Source organism: Pistacia vera, unplaced genomic scaffold (assembly GCF_008641045.1).
Source record: "Pistacia vera cultivar Batoury unplaced genomic scaffold, PisVer_v2 Contig340, whole genome shotgun sequence".
Classification (NCBI taxonomy): domain Eukaryota; kingdom Viridiplantae; phylum Streptophyta; class Magnoliopsida; order Sapindales; family Anacardiaceae; genus Pistacia; species Pistacia vera.
In genome coordinates this window covers 574,582-596,582 of record NW_022196158.1, presented here as the reverse complement: position 1 = coordinate 596,582, position 22,001 = coordinate 574,582, and the positions used below count along the sequence as shown (strand labels likewise).

Genomic DNA, 22,001 nt, shown 5'->3' with positions numbered 1-22,001 from the left:
AATAAGCTTTAGGATTGAATTTGGGTTTGAAAATTTGTAGGAATGTGGACTATTATCGCCGAAAATTGCGCAGAGTGTGTTTACGGTTTGAAGAATCGATTTTTGCCTTAGTCGGTTTCGATTAAGCGATTTGAATGGGTGGGACTTCTTTTTCAAATTTAAAATTTTAAAAACTTTCATTAATTATTATGTTTTCCTTATACGTTTAATCTTTTCATTTTATCCCCTTTTACGTGTTTAATTAATCCTAACTATGCCACGTCATCTTCTCTAAATTAAAAAAAAAATGAAAAACAGTTTCAAGGCCATTTTGTTAAATGCAAACTTGGGATGGCCTGGGAGTTAAATTTCCTCGAATAAAACTCGACTGAAACTCTCTCAAACTCACGCCGACGAACAGCAGCTCTCAATCTCTCTCACTCCGACGCACAGCAGCAACTCTGAATCTGACAATCTCTCTCACTCTCATCGTCTCACGTCGTCGCCGCAGGGGCTTAGCTCAATCTTTGTTGTTAGGTGTTGGGTTTGGTAGAGTAGAGGAGAGAGCTAGTATGAAATTTCTCTATTAAATTTCGTTGATGAAATATTTTTTTTCTTCTATAAATCGTATGCATATCTTGTGCATGTACAGGAAGAAAATGGAAAATGGAAAACACAAACGAAAAGAAAGACTTAGAGATAAAACTTGCAATAAAGAAATTGAGTCTTTAAGATCAGAGCGTGTCAGGCAAACCCTCAACTCTGCCAAATCTTCATCTTCCACAATTGCTTGTATATAGTTGTTAGTCTCTAGTGTCAATTGGTTCTAGTCAGCTAAATATGTTGAGGAGGGGAACTGATTGAGTATCGTTTCCACAGAATCAAAGTTTTGGTTTTTGAGATGAAGAAGTTGAGTCACCAGAAGAAGAAGAGTAGCCTTAAAAAACAAAAGCAAAGATTTAAGTTATCTGAGAGTCATTGATCGATGTGGGCCATTTATAATAAATGGGAAAAAAACAGGGGATGTCATGCCCATTGATTATCATTGAGAGCCATTGGTTTTGTCTGGTAATGGTATGGTGGCGGTGCTGAACCTGGTTTTGTTTTGGAGTCCAAATCTTCCGATGTTTTAATGTTTTCCCAAAATTAATACAGTATACATTTTTGAGTTTGAAATTTGAATAACAAAAAGTAGGGGAAAAAAAAATTGAAAAACTTTTTTGTGGGTGACCCGCGGATCGACCTGTACCCACGAGCGTGAGTACGGGTTATACATTTTCTTACTGTGAAAATCTTTTACCCGCCCGTTTGCCAGGTATAGATAAAAGTAGAAAGAAATTAGATGGTTAAGTCAATTATAAAAAGATTAAATTTCAATTTGACTCTTAAAAAATGTTTTCTAAGTAATTTTTTTTCATACATCAAACTTCTATATACTCTAGCCTTGTGACAATTGTTCAATTTTATGAGGATTTTGAAAAATCTATTTTCAAATTGCTTTTTAGAATAATAATTTTTTAAAAGTAAAATGAATTATCTTTACGAGAAAAGTAATAATTAATGTTTGAAGAGTTGAATAAAGTATAATTAGATTTTGAGAATATTAAAACAAATGCATTTTTGAGTTTTTAGGATAGAATAGTGGAATATAATAGAACAATAATAGTGAACCAAAGGGACCTTACCTTGTCTATTATATGAAAATGATCATTCCAAATATCAAGCTTCTAATAAAACTTATATGAATTAAATTCAGCTAAAACTTGTTTAACCAATTATAATTGGTTGTACTTGTTAGAGAAACCAGAATATCATATAATGACATAACAATATTTCACAAACCACTCTTGTTTGGCCTAAATTTCGTGAAGAATAAAAGATTTTGATTTTAATTACAAACCACCCTTTCATAACTTTACTGTTATAGAAAATCTGAATATTTTTTCTCTCTTAAACTGTTATCGTTTAATCTATTTTCCTTTATTTACGGTATTTAATTTTTATTAAATGGTCACCCGGACACCCACTAGATTTATGATAAACTAAAAAGAAAGAAATTAAAACTGAATTACATCAAGATCCAAGCCCGCGTACCCGAAGAAGTACTAGAAGCTACTAAAACCCGGTTACAAGATTGAAGTAATTAAATAAAAAACACAACGGTAAGCAGTGACGAATAACAGCAACGAGAAGACAATGAGGTCCTGGTTCATTTTATTCTGCTTAAGTCTGATTTTATTCTCTGCAACTGCCGAAGCTTCTTATTGTTCGATCGAGGGTGAATTCTCTTTTCTCATCTCGTGCTTTTTTTTTTTTTTAAATTTTTTAAATTTTTTTTAACGAGGTTATGCACAAAAACTACTTGAACTATTTAACATTCTTGGGTATGCTCAAGAATCTTCAATTTAGAGTTAGCTACTTGTTTAAGTTTATTAATTTTATGGTGGCTATAGAAGTAATTGATTTCATTTAGGAGTTAAATGGTGCTGGAACCGACTTTTTGATGCAAAATGTGTAGGAAAAAGTGATGCATTCTTAGGTACCTTATTTGGGTTTGAAAAATTAAATTTGTCATTTTGCCGAAATTCTTTTATGAAGACTTGGAATGTTTGGTATCATGAATCACACTCTTGTTCTCTTTGTGCATTTGATTTCTTTACATTTCTTGGATAGATGATGCGAGTTTAACTTAGAATATTCATTGTGAGATGATGAAATGGTATTATCTCGTGATTTATTAAGGAGAAAGGTTGTTGATTTGGTGCAATTTCTTTTGTGAATGCCCTCTATTATGTGCTCCATGCCTTTGTATATCTCTTTATTTTATGTTTTATTGCAATTTATTTGTGTTGCAGGGTTACCATTTGTAAGAAATATTAGTGAGCTTTCACAGGATAACTTTGGAAGGGGAGGATTGTCCCATATTACTTTGGCAGGCTCTGTCTCCTCTGGATTGAAAGAGGTACCAAATACACTTACTCAGAATTCACTTATCCAAGATTTCTTGAGTTTATGGTTCATTGGTTTGTTTACAGAAAAGCAAAGATCATATTAGAAGCTAAATCAAGGTGTGTCATACAGTTAATCACACGGTAACTGATTAGAGGTTGTATGGGTGAAAGAAGTATTAATAGTTTTTCACCAAGTCTGGAGGAATGGCATGCTGCAATAGATATCCAGACTGTCTTTGGTTCTAAATTTTTGTTGTTACTTTGAGACAACAGATGTTTACCCTTTTTTTATTGTCAATCGTTAGAGAATCCAAGCTATTTTCACACAGCATGAATCAATGTTGATTGCGGCCCTTTGTGGCAGACAAGTGAAAAATGCGAAGTATGGTATTCATGTTTTAAGGCATTTCTGTTTACAGGTTGAGGTTTGGCTTCAAACATTTGCTCCAGGATCACGAACACCAATACACAGGCACTCCGGTGAAGAAGTTTTTGTTGTCCTGAAGGGTAGTGGCACTCTCTATCTTGCCTCAAATTCACATGTGAAGTACCCTGGAAAGCCACAAGAATATTTTATCTTTTCAAATAGCACCTTTCATATCCCTGTTAATGATGCTCACCAGGTGAAGACTACCACTTAGATGGTTAGCATCAGACATTTTGTGCATTTGCATATTAGATTTATTAATACAAAGAAACAAATAGTATTTGATCTTACTTTCCAGCCTATTAGAACCATACACCTTGCTATTTTATGAACAATAATTGTACATCTTACATCCAGCTTGTAAACCCTTGAAAGGCAAATACTATTTATACAGTTTACTCATTACAAAAGGTTTATCTGAAAGATTCTTGATGTTGTTAGCATGATACAAAATGTCACAGCTATCACCTATCAAATGCTTAGGCTGTTAAAAGTTATTGTATTCAGCAAGAGCTACTCAGAATTGTCGGATGTGAAAATTGTCTGCCTCTTAATTTCATTATAGTTAAGTTTTTCAATTGCTGTAAAATCAGTACCTGGTATTTTTATGTCTGGCTCTAAAACCTGAGACTGTCTCTGTTACATATATAATGAGTAGTGAGATAATATGTGCTTGGTATACTGAACAAATATTCGAAGAAAAAACCTGTGACTGCAATCTTTTGAGCATTATTCTGGTAACGACATAGTTTTCAAGGTTCTTCCATGTGAATCAAATGACCATTAACTTTTATTCTCAATTTGCTCTTATAAACATAGTCGCTATAGTTTTTGTCCTGGAAGCATTTCCATATCTCGTCTTTGTCCATAGTTTGAGAATTGTATATGGTGCCTCATTGCAGGTCTGGAATACTAATGAACATGAGGATTTGCAAGTGCTTGTCACAATATCTCGTCCGCCCGTAAAAGTGTAAGTAATGTCTCTTTTTCCATTCCCTTGAACTTTCTATATTTGCCATTACTTTGCTATTCAAGATATATGAATTGTTTTCCTCGCTTGATTTGAAACATTTGCATTTCCAAAACTGTTAAATATGCTTTCAAGATGCCAGTATTTCCTCTAGAAGTTTTGTGGTTACTAAATGATTATTTCCGCATAGATTTTGATTGATTTGGATCGGTATGTTTATATTCATTACTTTGGCTTTTGCTTCAGGTTTATATACGACGACTGGTACATGCCTCACACTGCAGCAAAGCTGAAGTATCCCTACTATTGGGATGAACAATGCCTCCAAGCAACTGTGAAAGATGAGCTTTAAAATTGAAATACGAGATGAGAACTATGCACTAAGAAATGGTCACCGTTTCTCTACTCCTCATGAAAAGTGAGTATGAGAGAGATTTCATTGCACTTTTGACAATCTGAGTCAAGATTCCATAGTGAAAGGGGCTAGTAACTTGTAATAGTTTTACATGAATGCTGGATTTGTATATTTTTTAAATTAACATATTTCACGTTTACCTTACCATTCTAAAACATGGTTTCTGACATATATTTACTAAATACTGATATTGCAAGTTTTTAATATCTTTATAACTGATGTTAAGACTCAGTAGTGTAAATCTTGAATCTTTCAAGTGCATAACTGAAGCACCGATTGATGGGAGAGACATAAAAGTTTGTCAAAGCATAGTTAAATTTTGGGGGAAAAAAAACCATGATGAAGTGTGATACTGGAAAAACCTGATAATTGCAAAAAGACGCAACAAATCTTTCTCATTTGATATTCTTGTAAGGATTTAATATAGTTATTTGGATTAACAAGGCCCAGATTCTTGCTCTTTCTTACATATTAGACCCAACTGGTAGGGCTTAGTAAAGATCCAACAGACCGAAAACCCAATAGCCAAGTCCATATGGACCAGCGCAATACCCAACTCAAAGTCAGTTCAAATGTTCAATAATCCCAGTTGCTATTCAAGAATTTCAGAAGCATTGGGTGTTAAAATAAATGTGATGGAACCATAAGGGTAAAAATATTAATATACTAATAGGCCGAAGATTTGTAGAGATACATAGATGTGGCATGGCATAAATCCCAACAAAAGCCCTGCATTTTAAGGTTGAGAGTTGACACAGACGGGGCGAAGGGTATAGCAGGTGCTTACGGATCACATTTTTTTTCTTGTCTCCTTCATACACTTTCTTCTCTTGTTTTCAGTGCTCCGTTTTATAACAGTGATAAAAATTCGGAAAATTGAAATTTTCAATTCTAGGGATTGTTTCCTTTATATTTAGTGGCGAAGATGAAAACCTCATGTAACTGGAACTCATACAATTATTTGGCTTTGCTGAGTTCAGGCTGAAATGAGTAATGAGTAATGAGTAAAAAATAGGAAATAGAATTTGTTTTTTTTTTCCTGAATTTCTTGAAAATTAAAAGAAAAAAAATGTTTTAAGTCACCTGGGTTCCGTATAGAAATTTAGAAATGGAATTTTTGTATAGTTAATTCTGTATTTTGTATTTATAAGTTTGGAGTTAATATTTCTGCACATGTAAATTTGTTCTACAATCAACTCATATTAGAACGAATATCCAGAAACTTGGAACTTGGAGTAGGATTAACTATTGGATTTGTTAGCTTGATGTCCAACCGGAGCGTTCATAAATACTTTGTTTTTGTTCTTTTGGTGTAGCAAGTGTTCGACAAAATGCGTGAGCAAAAGCTTACCAAAATCTTTAAAGAGTTTTTTTTTTTTGGATCTTATTTCGTATTTCGGGTGTGTTTCATAATTTTATTAATTTTTTGTTTGTCTTCTTTGATAGTTGCTTTGGACTTGAGGTGATATACTCTGACAATGGCAACTGAAGATGATGAGTTTAAAAAGAAACAAATGGTGGACGCTAGGGCAAGAAATATAAGTCGCAATGTCCGGTGCACTGAGTGTGGAAGTCAATCCATTGAAGATTCACAAGCAGATATTGCCATTCTCCTGAGGAAGGTAATGTTTTTTGCTTTGAATGAATATGGATACGACTACGAGAAGGTTTTTTCTTTTAGTTCTGGGCATCATATCTGTCTACTCAATAAAGTTATACCAACTAATTCTTATTGGATTTAAAAAGGAATTAATCTTGATTTTGTACTCAATACTTTTCACTTTTACAATATCCAAGAGGAGTCACAATATACTGTCATCGTTTGCTTAGCCATTTTGGTTATGTTTTTTTAACAATCTTCTAATCAATAACTTTAATATAACCTGTGCACTAATTACATTTGCAACAATGCTGCAGTTAATTCGTGATGAGATCCACTCTGGGAAAACTGATAAAGAGGTCTACAAAAAGCTTGAAGATGATTATGGGGAGACAGTGCTTTATGCCCCAAAGTTTGATCTACAGACAGCAGCCTTCTGGCTATCACCGGTCAGTTTAGGGTTAAAAGAACCATCTAGAAATAATAGTGAACTCTTTCTGTGAAATTCTACTTATTTAGAAGTATTGGCTTGGGACAGCTTTTAGTTGCAGGTGCTGCTGCAGGAATTTGGGCTTACAATAAGCACAGGAAAAAGACAAACGTGCACATCATGGCTTTGAACCTTGTTAGAGGTGTTCCATTGACCCCAAAAGAAAAGGAAACCATGCTAGACCTCCTTACACCTCCTCCTCCAGAAAGAGCTTCACCTTCCTTCTGGTGGAATAGGTTGCATGGTCAATAATGTGTAATCCTACCACTTGTCTTACCTGTCTTACTATGGGGTGCGAACTATGCATACAATTGTGTGCACTACTGATCATCGAGCAATGACTGGTTCCTTCGTGTCTTGAGTGATATATTATGATTCGACATTTACCAATTAAGAATTTGATCTGTATAAAAATTCAAGTATTTCTCCCTTATTATAAGCTTATTGCATGTTAAATTCAACATAATCTGATTTCAACTTCCCTTGTCATCAAGCTGAATCTTTTTTTATTTTCTTTGATGTTGTGGTTGGTTAAATCTAGTATATGTCTTCTTCACAAGTTACTTCAGAGCTTTTGGACCTGTTTATTGCTACTACCAACTAAGAATGTACCCCTTTTAGAATCATCTAATCAGGATCTCTTTTATCCTTTTCTCGTTCTAGACTTAACAATGAGATTGATTTCCCCACATAAATGTTCATTTAGATAGGACAGGAGTCTTGCCTAAAATGACATGTCTGAGTGGATAACGGAGCTATTTTGTGTCTCTTTGGTGAAGAAGTAACAGAGCAGAAAGAAACTTGAATGCTTCTAGTACATGTAAGAGATATATATCCCACTAATATTTTACTTCAAATGTCACTAAATGGGTTATGAAGTGTTTTGGAAATGAATTGGTCCAAAATCATTAAACTTTATCAAGTGGCAGGCTGGTTCCTCATGTTTTTAGCCCTGAGTAATCAGTTTGGTGAAGTTTCATGGCATTGATTTTAAAGGAAGTTTGGAAGGTCTTGTTTCATTTCAGATTACAAAGCAGTGAGACAAATTATTCTTTATATTTTAACTAACCAAGACAGGCTATTAGCACACGACGCATATTCTCTTTGAATTGGGTTATTGAGAAAGAAAGAAAAATAACATTATAACCCTCTTACTTTTGCTATATTCCTTTGAATCTTGTTATTTTATTTTACAAAGGTTACAGTTTTTTCTCTTCTGCATGAAAACATGTGAATTTTTACTACCAAGAAATAAGAACGATACCGTGTCGTTTATGAAGGTTGTAGACGTGTATGATTTAGCATTAAAAGCGACAGGTTAATAAAGGGTCAGTAAATTACTTTCTTATTGGTTTTGGGCCTTTTGGCAGCCATTCTTATGGGCAGATAGCAGAAGTTATAGATGAAGTAAGTTTCCTCTTTTCCATTGATTTTCTTTTTAATTTTTAATTTTTTTTTTATTTTTTATAATCTCTCTCATTATTCTCATCATTTCAGCTATTGGGATTTTGTTAGCAAGTAACTAAAAGATGGAAGTTTGTGTTGCAGCTTGTCCTATGGGGAGCCGAGTTTCATGTACACGACGATGCCAATTTTGTGCTCTCAATGGATTATTGGATCAAACTATAGAGAAAAGTTGAGGAGGAAGTATAATTTAGTAGAGGCTTCATACTCAGATCTCATCTCTCATACCTTCTGCCTATGGTGTTCCCTCTGCCAGGAGTTTAGAGAGCTTAAAAACAGGAACATTGATCTTGCTCTAGGCAATTAGCTTTCACTTTTGCTTTCCTCTTTTCTTATAAAATAAATCTACTCGTTGGCATGGCTTAATTGTGCATTTTGTTGATGTTGTTTGTAGGGTGGTATGAAGAATACTTGCTCAACGAGGAGGAAATACACAAGTAAATGATCCTCCAACAAATCAATATATGGCTAGATAAAACCACCATCTCTCTATCTCATGGGAATGAAATTGCTTTGTTTATATTGTCTTTCTCTATTGGTATTCATTTCTGTAAGTCGTGAGGTTATCTCCTGTTGGCACTGGGGGTATTATGTTCGGGCATAAAAGAAATTTACAAGATATAATGTGAACCATTGTTGAAAAATCCTGCAAACTCAATTGTCTGGATAATAATACAAAATAGTTAAGTGTGGGAAGTCAAGAAAAAAAACCTTAGAGAAAATTGAAAAACAAAACACAACATAAAATAGTTTATATGATGAATTGAGTAATTGGATTGCTTCTTTTAGTCATCTTTTCCGAAATTTCTCATGAAAATTCACATCCATTAACGTATTTAAAATTTTAGGGTAAGATTTGAAAGTAATATTTACTTTAATCAAGGGAAATTGCGACTTATAATGTGAGTCAACGTCGACAAATGATTTGTCACCATTAGATAACTTGCAATATATCAGGCTTATCAGCGCGGCCACGCAACCAAAAGTAATAATGAGTCAACCTCCAATACAATTGTACGATTTTTCTCATCCCTAATTCTAATCGGTTATCGGAGGCTGGGAGATTTTCTATTTCTAAAACTAGCGGGAAAACTGAAGCCATTATCAACAGAGAAACATGAAGGACAAGATTGCTCTGGAGACGACAATCAAATGGATACAAGATCAATCGAAGGGCGTGATGGGTCGGAGAGTGGAAAGCTTAACTCTAGAAGCCATTCAACTGGTAGAAGCTCGTAACGGCTTTGTTCGTTGTAATTTCATTGTTCCAACCCACCTAGCAGTAAATATTTATTTTTATTTCTTTGTTATTAATTACTTTAATAATTAATTGATTTATCATTTGTTCATGGGTTATCTGCATGTATTGTATTTCGTAGGATAAAGATGGAAATTGGCATGCCGGAGCAATGGCAACGTTAATCGACAGTTTGGGGACTGCTACCGCCTTCTCTTTTTCTGGCAACGTCAAGGCCTCTCTTGATTTCAGCCTTTCATTTTATTCCACGGTTAAGATATTGGTACATTTTCTTACTATCCATATTTATTTTATACGCTTTGTCTTTTTTAATTTATTTCTAATCTGCATTCAGATTTGTCTTTTTGTTAGTCAATAATTAGGAGACTAGAGAACATTTAGTTCATTCAAATAATTGAAAACATTGGATTAATTTGTTAATTTTTAACTGAAGATACCTCCAAGTTTCAATTGGTCTTCCTCATATTCACTGATTCAGTCCTCAACCAGACTGTAATCTTTTCATTTGAACCCACAATTGTGATTTGTTCATAGTAAATCTGCAAAATCTGGTCAGGCATGTCAATGAAATTAATCAATTATCTCTATCTATATTGTTATGGTAATACTTGGAACCAATAAAACAAGTGCTTATGATTAATTGGAAATTGCTTCTTCATCTCTGTTTTGAAGCAAAAAGGCCTAGTTTTATAATTTGGGTAAGCTAATATTTCTCTCGCTAATATTAGAACGGTGCGAGGTAATGTAAAAAGGTTCATATGGAGCTAGCTGCTATTTTTTTGTACTTTGGCTCGTTTAATTAGTTTCGTTACATTATAACCCCCTTAGTTCCATTGAAGTTATTTTGATTGTTTCTATCATGCCATACAGGGTTGTTGAGTTTGACTAATTGAGGTATATTATAACAATGGCAGGAAGAAGTTGAGATAGAGGCAAAGGTTGTGCAGAGGAAGGGAAAGCTTACATCGGTAGAGGTGAAGGTCAAAAGAAAAGATAGTGGACAACTAATTGCTTTGGGTAAACTATGGACAACTTCAAGTCAAGGGAGTAAGCTTTGACATAGAAACACCTAGCTCGCTAGTAACTTTATATAAAAATTTACATGTTGCATCATTTTATTTGTTTCTTAGTTGAGGAAATTAAATAATTATCCTCTATACATCAGGGTTTTTACTCGCTCAATGGATCGCAAGAGCTTAGCAGCTTGATTGGTGTTAATAATATTTGGCATGTACCAATATCTTGATTGTTTTAGTTTGATTGGTTGTCATGAGTTTAGAGAGCTCAAAATAGGGAACTTGATCTTCGCTTTCTTTGTTTCTTAGTTGAAACTTAAAGTTTCATTTGCTTATTGAACCGTAGAGACCTTTCTTTTTTATTGTTCAATTTTATCCCATAGGCATAGATAGGTTTAGCCCAGCAGCCCATGGTCTCTCTGGGCAGGTAGCTCCATGTTAGATCTCAAAGTCATTCCTTTAGTTAGTAGCCAGAGAGAGATTGATCCCCTTTTTCTCCCAAGCCGTTGTCTCCGGTACAACTCCACAATAGAATATAGTAATAAATAATACAATCTTTACAAATGTCCATGATATAATATACTAAAAATAGAAATATATATATTGTGAATCTTCAGAAAGAAACTTGTAAATATTTTTTTATTGCTAATGGGCATAAATCTGACCAATATAAATAATTATAAGAATAGAGTTTCACTGATCAGGAGAGGGGATGTTCGAGAGAGAGAGAGAATGAAATACAATCTTCTGCAGAAGTAAGGAGAGGTGAAGAAATATCAAAGGGTGAGTTTGGTCACGAGTTGGCACCATAATTCTTGAGGGCGGCCTTCAAGTGGTGGAAGTCCAACAGGGCTTTGTACGCTGTAATTTCATAATAACAATCCGCCATGGGGTAAACTTTGTTTGTCCTTTCTCTATTATTTGAGTCTATGTTAGTTATCATTTTATTCTTTGTAAAGCTATCTAATCAATTAAGTTATGCGTCGCTATAAATATTATGTATATATGAAAAGCAGGATAAAGATGGAAAGTGGGAAGTGGGAGCTATGGCAACATTAATGATATGTAGGGGGCTTTGCCGTTACGCTTCAGTTGCCATGCCAAGGCATCGGTTGAATTCAATATTTCCTTTTATTCAATTGTTAAGATTCAAGTACAATTCTTATCCTCTTCAAGATGGCTGCTTTAATCTAGAAATTCCTGTACACATAGTAGTTTTTGTGTGAGTTTCTGTAAAACTTTACATAATGATTAATGGGTGGTTCAATTATAGAGTCAAGAGTGCTATTAATACCGATTAATCACAAATATGCAATGGTAATTAATGGGTGCAGGAAGAAGTTGAGATACAGGCTAAGGTTATGGGGGACATGAAAGTTTGCGTCTGTGCAGGTTGAAGTCAGAAGAAAGATAACGGCAACTGATTGTTTGGCTAAGATGGATGACTTCGGCTAATATAAAACCATTTAGCAAGCTTTGAGATGACAAGTAACTTGTTTGATCTTTATTTACATTTTTTTTCTTCTTCTACAACTTCATTCATCAAGCTCTGGAGAAAAGCATGGAAAGAGTGTTAATTTAGTTCAAACTCGGCATGATTTGATTAAATATGACGAAAACCTTGTAAGTAATGTCCCTAGTTGATGACACTGGTTGTCATTGACTTCAACTATCTCCTAAAACTCGTCCAATTCAGCGAGGTTCTCATTTGTTGTAGAGCGATTGATTTGGCGCCTGATTAAGCAGTGCTAACCAATTAATGGTTGTTTTTTGACCTTTGTGGACAACCCTAACGTTTCTGTTAAAATCGTAAGGTATTACAACTTACAAACAACTCTTCAACTTAACGTCCTTATTATTCTGTCTACCACCCCCCCACACACACACACCCCCCACCCCCCACACACACACACACGAGAGAAGCACTAAAACCACAAGGAGAGATTGAATCTAATTATTATTTTTAATTCACCCATTTTTTTTAACTTAACTTAAACTTTTAATAATGAAATACAGATCGTATCTCATTTTTAATTTATATCCGTTATTTAAATAAATACCTGAATTAAAAAAAAGGGAAAATAGCTGTCATCCAAAAGTCATAAGTCAGTACACCGACACCCGGCCTGAATTCTCAGGTCCACGTGAAAAAAAGTTTAAAAAAATAAAGGGTGGAATATTAGCTAAGCATCGAAAGTACAAAAACTCAAAAAGTAGAGATAAAAGAGATGGGCATCAATGAGAAATCTTCCAAAATTCTTTTATCACCACCACTAATAATTATCGAGAAACAAGCTGCCACCTAATCAAGTCAAAAAACCAGAAAACACAAGATCTAGAATGAGCAAGAAAGTTGCACGGGCAAACGAATGGTTTCGACAACTAATAGAGGGCGAGCTCGGTTATGAATTGGAAAACATAATACTGGAGGATCTTAAAATCGTCAAGGCTATGAAGGCTTTATACGCTGCAGTTATTTCGTACCAGTGAAGCTAGCAGTATTTCTGGTTTCCTTCTTTTATTATTACTATTTTATTCCATGTTTATAAGGTTAAGATGTGTATTTAAGTAATGTAGGATAAAGATGGAAATTGGGAAGTTGGATCCATAGCATCCATAATAGACAACGTTGGAGCGGTTGCCATTTACTCCTTTTTGGCATATCAAGGCTCCGTTGACTTCACCATCTCTTCTTTTCCACCACTAAGGTTCAGGTATATTTTCTTATTCTAATGAAATCAATCTAAACACTTTATTATTCTGACCCTATCATATGTGGAAAATGCCGGTTTAGTTCAGTTTTATGAACTGGGTATGCCAATGCCTATCTTTACAATGTTAACGCAAATAATAGAATAACATAACATCATAAATTGATTGTGAAATGTTAATAGCTTATTGCAATAGAAAACCAGTTTATGAACGAAGATTAGAAGAAATGAAATGTTGTTTTTTAAATCTAAACTACATCTAGTAGCATATTTGTACTACCTATTCTAGATATGTTAATGTAAGCTGTGTGCGATTATGTTGTGAAAGTAAATGAAGTATAACAATAAATAGTAAAAACAATGGCAGGAAGAAGTAGAGATAGAGGCAAAGGTTGCAGGGGAGAGAGGACAGCTACATCAGTAGTATGGAAGTGAGAAAGAAAGATTCTGGACAACTAATTGCTTTGGGTAAACAGGATGACTTCAGCAATCCAGGATAGGATAGTGAGTAAGCTTTGAGCTTAATTACTGATCACAACATTTAAAGAAAGTGTTCTGCAAAACAGATGACGGACTTGATTGAAAACATCAAATCATTTATACTATTTCTAATGAAGTAATTTCGGATGTTCATGGTTCAGTTTCTTTATTGGTCTGCATAAATAAAAGTAGCCATTTTCATGTTGTATTCCTAACTACAGGGAATTAAAGTAATAAATTTTGATCAAGTTTATGGAGGTACGATATGCTCATTAAATCCCTTTTGTGCACTAATTATCCCAGAATCTTCAGTTCATGTTGTATATTCCTAATTACAGGGAACTAGAGTTTGGTTAATAGCCAGTACTTGTCTTTTTCGGATTGCTGCAACAAGGCCATTTACTTAGGCCGATTATATTGGTGGTATTGCAACCTGTAACCGTCAAGAGTCATGGCTTCATGCCAATCTTCATATAAACTATAAATTGAATCAGTGTTAATCTGTTGAATTTGTTTTATTTACACAAAAACGCAGTTATTACGTTGATCTGCTGGCGTGGTAATTCGTATTTGGTTAGACATGATCCATTGAGAGACTGATTAATTATGAATTGATATGTCATGTTTGTAAAAGAAAAATTAATGAGAAGAAGTTCCATTGCGAACTGATCAATTATGAATTGATACGTTTGTTTGTAAAAGAAAATTAATAAGAAAAGTTTGTGAATGTAATATTAATGAAAATTATGGGTTATCAGTTGTCATAAACATGTCCATTGGCAACTGGCAGGAAAGACAGTTTTGAATGTCATTAAAATCCGAAACTATGACATGGCAAATCTAAAGATAATTTTAGTAGACACCTGCCCCAAAAAAACCTTTACATAATTTAGTATTTTATAACATTGAGTTTTCGATGTGGTAATAGTATCAAACGCGGCACGATCACCAAACTATTTTGTTATTGGATTTGGCAGTCATGCTTACACCATGTGTCTCGTTTCATTTCAACTATTAGAATTAGACCATAAATTATTGACCACCTCTTGTGCTTGTATCCAAGTCAGCATATAAATCGGATCGCATAGGGTATATTACAGGAGGTTGGATCCTCTAGAGCATGCCCTGAGAGCACGAATAAATTCACACATAAGGAGATAATCTTGAAGGTAAAAAATAAAAGCCAAAAGAACTTTTCAAGGATTGAGGAACTTGTAAAATCCTTTAAAGAGGAAATTTCTCCATGCTTTGATGATCAACCATTAAAGTTATGGGAAAGGAACGGTATATATGCTTCACTTAAATTAAGGAAGGATGATGATACGACAACTACCTAATCCTATCCTTATACTCTTGATGCAAAGGAGGAATTTAGCAAACAAATACCAGAATTGCTGGATAAGCAATTAATACGCGCTAGTAAAAGCCCACACTCCTCGCCAACATTCATGGTTATGAATAGAGCTGAGCAGGAAAGAGGAAAAGCGCGGATGGTTATCGATTATAGGCAATTAAATGATAAAACTATTGACGATGCCTATAAGATACCAAACAAATCAGCTTGTTTGAATAAGGCTAGATTTGGAAAAATCTTCTCAAAATTTGATCTAAAGTCAACATTCTGGCAGATTAGAATGGAGGAGTCAAGCATTCCTTTGATGGCTTTCACCTGTCCGAAAGGATTGTTTGAATGGATGGTTTTGCCTTTTGGGCTTAAGCAGACACCATCAATATTCCAGAGGAAGATGGATAAGGTTTTTGGAGACTTATCTAACTTTTGTGTAGTCTATATTGATGATGTTCTGGTTCTTAGTAAAACCAAAGAAGAGCATGTAAATCATTTTAGACTGGTAATCAAAAGGTTCCTTGATAACGGAATGATTCTATTTGAAAGAAATGTAGAATGGTTTAAGAACAAGGTGAAGTTCTTAGGCGTTGAGATGGGTGAAGGAGGTATTCAACTTCAAGAACATATCTCAAAGAAGTTGTTGGGATTTTCAGATGTGCTGGAAGATAAGCACATGTTACAACAATTTCTTGGATTAGCCAATTACATGCGCGAGTATGTTCCTAATCTTGCTAATGTAATCAATGGCTTGACGCTTAAGCTTAGTGATAAAGTGCCCTGGGTTTGGACACTTGAAGACACTAACTGTGTTAAGCAGACCAAAGCCTTGATAAAGCAATTAAAACCTTTAAAACTCCCGAAAGATGAGGATGTGCTTATTATAGAAAGTGATGCGTCTCACTTGTACTGGGGAGGTGTGCTTAAGGCTAAGGGTACTGACAATATTGAACGAATTGTTCGATATGCGTCAGGAAAATTCTCTCCTACTGAGATCAACTATCCTATTCATGAAAAGGAAGTTTTAGCAGCAAAAGAATGTATTGACTGATTTCAATTGTTCGTGATCAGTCAGGAATTTACTTTAAAGACATACTCTAAATATTTAAAAACTTTTATGAAACTGTCTTTAAAGAATGACAAAGCTAGACTAATCAGATGGAAGATTTGGTTTGCAAATTATAGAATCAAATTTGAATATATTTCTGGTAAATCTAACTTTGTTGCTGACTTTTTGTCCAGACATTTCTCTGAAGAATTATGGGATAATGACGGACAAGAAGGAAACTAGAAATCACTTATCATGCTCTAAGTGCAAACAACGAGGACACTTGAGAAGGAATTGTACCTTAAAGATAACTTTGGCTCCAAGGGTTACTGCAAAAAAGGAGAAGACTGCGGATGATCTCTACTCCTAAGCAGGTTACTGCGGCAAAGCAGGTTAAAAAAGGAAAGAGTCGGGACTATGACTCTGATACTTCGGAAAGAAGAAACCCAAAATTTCAACATTTGAAATGTATTTCTACGAAGGAAATTACTTTTGAAAAGTCGGTTACTCCTAAGAAGGAAAACCAAAAGACTCAGAAGAAAGCAATAGTTTGCTGGTCTTGTAAACATGAAGGACATGAGCAGGCTAATTGTCCACTGCCAAAGACAAAAACTCATGAGGATTCATCATTAGGTGCTGCAAGCGTGGTGACTCTACATACTCCACAAACAAAGCGATTAATAGACACAGATATTTGTGAGAGGTTTAGCTTTCCAGAAGGTTTAAGATTAACTCCAGCTAGTCAAACACACTGGGAGGATTTGGAAACCCAAATTTGAATTGCATTGGCGACAGGTCAAAGGGAAGTACGACTGCAAAGGTGTTTAAAGAAGCTAGCGAGAAGGTTAGCTTGGCTGGAAGTTGATAAACTATTTTATGAGGACGAGAAATTTAGAGGAATTGCTCTGCTTTATGAAGCAGGAATTCAAAAACTCGAGATAATGAGAAAATGTCATTTGTTTGACATGGTAAATCTCAAACTTGAAAATTTGAATGATTTAATAGTGAAATTAGGGAAAACCGACTTGGCAGATTTGGTCCAAGGTTTATCCTAATGGTACTATGGAATTGTACGTTCCATGGAAAATCTTTAGAAAAGGTTATTGCAAAAACCTTTTGGATAGAGGATGGATCGATACAATGAAAAGTGATATACAGGAAGCGATGGTGGACCCAAATATGCCAGATGCGGTTAAACAAACGCTCTGTGTACTGAATCGAAAGGTCGACACTTTCACTTGCATGATTACTTAATCATTGCAAGAGAACTATAATGTTCAACTTGCACAAATATAGGAGTTTTTTGTAGGAGAACTGTGGTACCGAATTATGTTAGATAACAAGGTAAAAATAGTTATTATGCACTAGAAGAAATTCAAAAGAAAGAAGAGAAAGATTGGACCAGGTTGCATATTGCAAAATTGCTACTTGTTAAATTCAAACTAGAGGAGCTTGTTAAAGCAAATGCTACTGTCCATATCCATAATGGGATAGTGATAGTGTTACTAGACATGTATGCGATAATCCAGGATACACTCTTCAAGCATAGCCAAGCCCAGTTAAGAACGTTATTAAAAGGGTTTGATTTAGTCTATCTATCAAAGCAGGCTTTAATGGAAGGTACTATTGATCTTCTGAGGATGGTCTTAGCCCACGACCAGGAAGCCCAAGAAGATGAGACTTTGAAAGATTTTATTGATCTTATAGAAGTAGATAACTTCAAAGACTCATAAAATCTAGAGGATGGAGATTTGGATGACCGAAAATGTCCAACACGTAATACAATGACGTGTATTAGACAAACGGAAGATAATGCGTAGACATCTAGGATTTTGCCAACAGGATTCAACGATCCAGATTAAAGAAGGCTTTGGATGTTGTGTATTGTCTTTTATAATAATTATATTGTCTTGTCTTTTGTAATAAGTATGTTTTGTACTTTTGTAATTATTAAAGATATAATAATTTATCTTTGTATGACATATGAGAGACATGTTGACCTCAATGTCATTATCTTTGTTTTGTCTTGTTTTACGGATTCGATACATTTGAAATCTAGAATTCTCTATATAAGGAGAAGCTTATGTACAATCTTATTCAGAGAAAAATTAATAATATTTTCAGTTTGTGAAAAATTCATTCTCTCAATCTCTTGTTTTACTATTTTACTAAGTCAGTAAAATAAGAGATGTCCTTGGTTCTAAGTGACATCGAGCAAGTGTGGCTTATTGGAGGATATACGGAACAAGAGGTTAAACAGGTTGTGTTAGACCTCTGTAACGGGAACCCAGATATTCGAGAAGAGGATCTGACTTGGCTAGGAGTAAAGCGAGTTTTGGATATTATCCAAAAGGCCTTTAGTCAAGGGTGCACAAAAATTTTGTGCTTTATCTGCTGAATTTCAACCATTGAAGTTGCCGAGTTGGAACTTCGAAATAAGTGATTGGAAAAGGCTGAGGTGGTAATTCCTTATTGGTACGGCGAATCCCAGTTGGATCCAGATCCTGAACCATATAAAGAGTCAGACTTTTGCAGCTAGTTTAAGGATTGATTTAGATTGACCATGGGTGGTCAGGATGTTCTAGATCAGTTTGCGGCAAGTCTGCAGGAAAAATATCCTGGATTACCTCCAGGTTATGCACAGTTTGTGGCCAAAGAACCCAAGGTAATTGGGAAAAGGCGGAAAGGCTCTTTATGAAAGGAGTAAAGGAAGAAGACTTTGTTTCTAGAGTGAATGGCAAATGGAAGGTTGATATTCCAGAAATTTCTACCTTTGATGATGCTGAAAGAATCTCTTGTTTTAATTTTCAATTGCAAACTCGAAGCAAAGAAAAATGGTTCATTCAAGAAGATTGATACCCAGCTATGAATTAACCTTTAAAACTGAATCTATGTGTTTTTCTCTCCAATTAATCAACTAGGTTGTATAGTTATTAATTGTAATAATATAATAATACAATCTTTACAAATGTCTATGATATAATATACTAAAATATGAAATATATATTAATTGTGAAATCTTCAGAAAGAAGACTTTGTAAATAAATTTTTTATTGCTAATGGAGCATAAATCTGACCAATATAAATAATTATAAGAATAGAAGTTCCACTGATCAGGAGAGTGGATGTTAGAGAGAGAGAGAATGAAATACAATCTGCTGCAGAAGATAAGGAGAAGGGTTGAAGAAATATCAAAGGATGAGTTTGGTCACGAGTTGGGCACCATAATTCTTAAGGGCGGCCTTCAAGTGGTGGAAGTCCAACAGGGCTTTGTACGCTGTAATTTCATAATAACAATCTGCCATGGGGTAAACTTTGTTTGTCCTCTTCTCTATTTATTTGAGTCTATGTTAGTTATCATTTTATTCTTTGTAAAGCTATCTAATCAATTAAGTTAATGCGTCGCTTATAAATGTATATGTATATATGAAAAGCAGGATAAAGATGGAAAGTGGGAAGTGAGAGCTATGGCAACATTAATTGATATTGTAGGGGGTTTTGCCGTATACGCTTCAGTTGGCCATGCCAAGGCATCGGTTGAATTCAATATTTCCTTTTATTCAATTGTTAAGATTCAAGTACAATTTCTTATCCTCTTCTAAGATGAGCTGCTTTAATCTAGAAATTCCTGTACACATAGTAGTTTTGTGTGTTAGTTTTCTGTAAAACTTTACATAATGATTAATGGGTGGTTCAATTATAGAGTCAAGAGTGCTATTAATACCGATTAATCACAAATATGCAATGGTAATTAATGGGTGCAGGAAGAAGTTGAGATACAGGCTAAGGTTATGGGGGACATGAAAGTTTGCGTCTGTGCAGGTTGAAGTCAGAAGGAAAGATAACGGGCAACTGATTGCTTTGGCTAAGCAATGGATGACTTCGGCTAATATAAAACCATTTAGCAAGCTTTGAGATGACAAGTAACTTGTTTGATCTTTATTTACATTTTTTTTCTTCTTCTACAACTTCATTCATCAAGCTTTGGAGAAAATGCATGTAAAGAGTGTTAATGTAGTTCAAACTCTAGCATGATTTGATTAAATATTACGAAAACCTTGTAAGTAATGTCCCTATTTGATGACCAATGGTTGTCATTGACTTCAACTATCTCGTAAAACTCGTCCAGTTCAGCGAGTCTTCTCATTTGTTGTAGAGCGATTGATTTGGACGCCTCTGATTAAGCAGTGCTATACCAATTAATGGTTGTTTTTTGACCTTTTTGTGGACAACCCTAACGTTTCTGTTAAAATCAGTAAGATATTACAAACAAGTCTTCAACTTAACGTCTCTTGATACACACCCACACACACACACCCCTACACCCGGCCTGAATTCTCAGGTCCATGTGAAGAACACTTTAAAAAAATAAAGGGTGGAATGTAAGATAAACATAGAAAATACAAAAACTCAAAAAGTAGAGATAACAGAGACGGGCATCAATGAGAAAACTTTAATCTTCCAAAATTCTTTTATGACCACCAATAATAATTATCGAGAATCAAGCTGCCACCTAATCAAGTCAGAAGCCCAGAAAACAGCAAGATCTAGAATGAACAAGAAAGTTGCACGGGCAAACGAATGGTTTCGACAAGTAATAGAGGGCGAGCTCGGTCATGAATTGGAAAACATAATACTGCAGGATCTTAAAATCGTCAAGGCTCAAGAAGGCTTTATACGCTGCAGTTATTTCGTACCAGTGAAGCTAGCAGTACTTTTTTGTTTCCTTCTTATTTATTATTACTGTTTTATTCCATGTTTATAAGGTTAAGATGTGTATTTAATGTAATTGTAGGATAAAGATGGAAATTGGGAAGTTGGATCCATAGCATCCATAATAGACAACGTTGGAGCGGTTGCCATTTACTCCTTTTCTGGTCATATCAAGGCATCCGTTGACTTCACCATCTCCTTCTTTTCCACCACTAAGGTTCAGGTATATTTTCTTATTCTAATGAAATCAATCTAAACACCTTTATTATTCTGACCCTATCATATGTGGAAAATGCCGGTTTAGTTCAGTTTTATGAACTGGGTATGCCAATGCCTATCTTTACAATGTTAACGCAAATAATAGAATAACATAACATCATAAATTGATTGTGTGAAATGTTAATAGCTTAATTTGCAATAGAAAACCAGTTTATGAAACGAAGATTAGAAGAAATGAAATGTTGTCTTTTTAATATCTAAACTACATCTAGTAGTATATTTGTACCTTTTCTAGATATGTTAATGTAAAAGCTGTGTGCGATTATGTTGTGAAAGTAAATGAAGTATAACAATAAATAGTAAAAACAATGGCAGGAAGAAGTAGAGATAGAGGCAAAGGTTGCAGGGGAGAGAGGACAACTTACATCAGTAGTAGTGGAAGTGAGAAAGAAAGATTCTGGACAACTAATTGCTTTGGGTAAACAATGGATGACTTCCAGCAATCCAGGTAGTAGGATAGTGAGTAAGCTTTGAGCTTAATCTACTGATCACAACATTTAAAGATAAAGTGTTCCTGCAAAACAGATGACGGACTTGATCTTGAAAACATCAAATCATTTATACTATTTCTAATGAAGTAATTTCGGATGTTCATGGTTCAGTTTCTTTATTGGTCTGCATCAAATAAAAGTAGCCATTTTCATGTTGTATATTCCTAACTACAGGGAATTAAAGTAATAAATTTTTTGATCAAGTTTATGGAGGTACGATATGCTCATTAAATCCCTTTTGTGCACTAATTATCCAAAGAATCTCCAGTTTCATGTTGTATATTCCTAATTACAGGGAACTAGAGTTTGGTTAATAGCCAGTACTTGTCTTTTTCGGATTGCTTGTGTTAGGAATTTGCATGAT

General features: G+C 34.6%; 5 protein-coding genes across 9 annotated transcripts; all 5 read left to right on the top strand.

Annotated features, from left to right (window-relative positions):
• Positions 1–2,088: 2,088 nt before the first annotated feature.
• LOC116138400 (auxin-binding protein T85) lies at positions 2,089–4,907 on the top strand. The gene is made up of 5 exons (XM_031424109.1): positions 2,089–2,257; positions 2,835–2,941; positions 3,350–3,553; positions 4,260–4,327; positions 4,574–4,907. Exons 1-5 carry the CDS (start codon positions 2,176–2,178, stop codon positions 4,677–4,679), a joined length of 567 nt encoding a protein of 188 aa, XP_031279969.1. The 5' UTR covers positions 2,089–2,175; the 3' UTR covers positions 4,680–4,907.
• Positions 4,908–5,490: 583 nt separating this feature from the next.
• Positions 5,491–7,321, top strand: LOC116138391 (cytochrome c-type biogenesis CcmH-like mitochondrial protein). The gene is made up of 4 exons (XM_031424099.1): positions 5,491–5,521; positions 6,189–6,364; positions 6,660–6,791; positions 6,881–7,321. The coding sequence occupies exons 2-4, from the start codon at positions 6,221–6,223 to the stop codon at positions 7,082–7,084; spliced, it is 480 nt and encodes a 159-aa protein (XP_031279959.1). The 5' UTR covers positions 5,491–5,521; positions 6,189–6,220; the 3' UTR covers positions 7,085–7,321.
• An 890-nt stretch (positions 7,322–8,211) lies between these two features.
• Positions 8,212–8,965, top strand: LOC116138390 (protein PLANT CADMIUM RESISTANCE 8-like). The gene is made up of 3 exons (XM_031424098.1): positions 8,212–8,239; positions 8,381–8,595; positions 8,691–8,965. Exons 1-3 carry the CDS (start codon positions 8,235–8,237, stop codon positions 8,735–8,737), a joined length of 267 nt encoding a protein of 88 aa, XP_031279958.1. The 5' UTR covers positions 8,212–8,234; the 3' UTR covers positions 8,738–8,965.
• A 276-nt stretch (positions 8,966–9,241) lies between these two features.
• Positions 9,242–20,417, top strand: LOC116138389. 5 transcript variants are annotated; one of them, XR_004129286.1, is made up of 5 exons: positions 9,242–9,521; positions 9,676–9,816; positions 10,469–10,601; positions 19,272–19,732; positions 19,919–20,417. XR_004129286.1 is itself a non-coding variant. In XM_031424096.1 (4 exons), exons 1-4 carry the CDS (start codon positions 9,414–9,416, stop codon positions 19,550–19,552), a joined length of 720 nt encoding a protein of 239 aa, XP_031279956.1. In that variant the 5' UTR covers positions 9,254–9,413; the 3' UTR covers positions 19,553–20,417. The 5 variants fall into 5 exon arrangements, 2 of the variants coding, with proteins under 2 accessions (XP_031279956.1, XP_031279957.1); XR_004129285.1 differs by having other exon boundaries at positions 9,254–9,578; positions 19,977–20,417; XR_004129284.1 differs by having other exon boundaries at positions 9,254–9,578.
• Positions 20,418–20,619: 202 nt separating this feature from the next.
• LOC116138414 lies at positions 20,620–21,840 on the top strand. Its single transcript, XM_031424129.1, has 3 exons — positions 20,620–20,865; positions 20,950–21,090; positions 21,462–21,840. The coding sequence occupies exons 1-3, from the start codon at positions 20,629–20,631 to the stop codon at positions 21,618–21,620; spliced, it is 537 nt and encodes a 178-aa protein (XP_031279989.1). The 5' UTR covers positions 20,620–20,628; the 3' UTR covers positions 21,621–21,840.
• Positions 21,841–22,001: the final 161 nt, after the last annotated feature.

Bases quoted from the DNA above. Each gene is read 5' to 3' on its own strand.
- LOC116138400 (XM_031424109.1), top strand. From the start codon at position 2,176: ATGAGGTCCTGGTTCATTTTATTCTGCTTAAGTCTGATTTTATTCTCT. The intron at 2,942-3,349 runs GTACCAAATACA...TTCTGTTTACAG, and splicing joins TCTCCTCTGGATTGAAAGAG to GTTGAGGTTTGGCTTCAAAC. The intron at 3,554-4,259 runs GTGAAGACTACC...GCCTCATTGCAG, and splicing joins CTGTTAATGATGCTCACCAG to GTCTGGAATACTAATGAACA.
- LOC116138391 (XM_031424099.1), top strand. From the start codon at position 6,221: ATGGCAACTGAAGATGATGAGTTTAAAAAGAAACAAATGGTGGACGCT. The intron at 6,365-6,659 runs GTAATGTTTTTT...ACAATGCTGCAG, and splicing joins TTGCCATTCTCCTGAGGAAG to TTAATTCGTGATGAGATCCA. The intron at 6,792-6,880 runs GTCAGTTTAGGG...GGCTTGGGACAG, and splicing joins CAGCCTTCTGGCTATCACCG to CTTTTAGTTGCAGGTGCTGC.
- LOC116138390 (XM_031424098.1), top strand. The intron at 8,596-8,690 runs GCAATTAGCTTT...TGTTGTTTGTAG, and splicing joins GAACATTGATCTTGCTCTAG to GGTGGTATGAAGAATACTTG.
- LOC116138389 (XM_031424096.1), top strand. From the start codon at position 9,414: ATGAAGGACAAGATTGCTCTGGAGACGACAATCAAATGGATACAAGAT. The intron at 9,579-9,675 runs GTAAATATTTAT...TGTATTTCGTAG, and splicing joins TTGTTCCAACCCACCTAGCA to GATAAAGATGGAAATTGGCA. The intron at 9,817-10,468 runs GTACATTTTCTT...TAACAATGGCAG, and splicing joins ATTCCACGGTTAAGATATTG to GAAGAAGTTGAGATAGAGGC.
- LOC116138414 (XM_031424129.1), top strand. From the start codon at position 20,629: ATGACCACCAATAATAATTATCGAGAATCAAGCTGCCACCTAATCAAG. The intron at 20,866-20,949 runs GTACTTTTTTGT...ATGTAATTGTAG, and splicing joins TCGTACCAGTGAAGCTAGCA to GATAAAGATGGAAATTGGGA. The intron at 21,091-21,461 runs GTATATTTTCTT...AAACAATGGCAG, and splicing joins TTTCCACCACTAAGGTTCAG to GAAGAAGTAGAGATAGAGGC.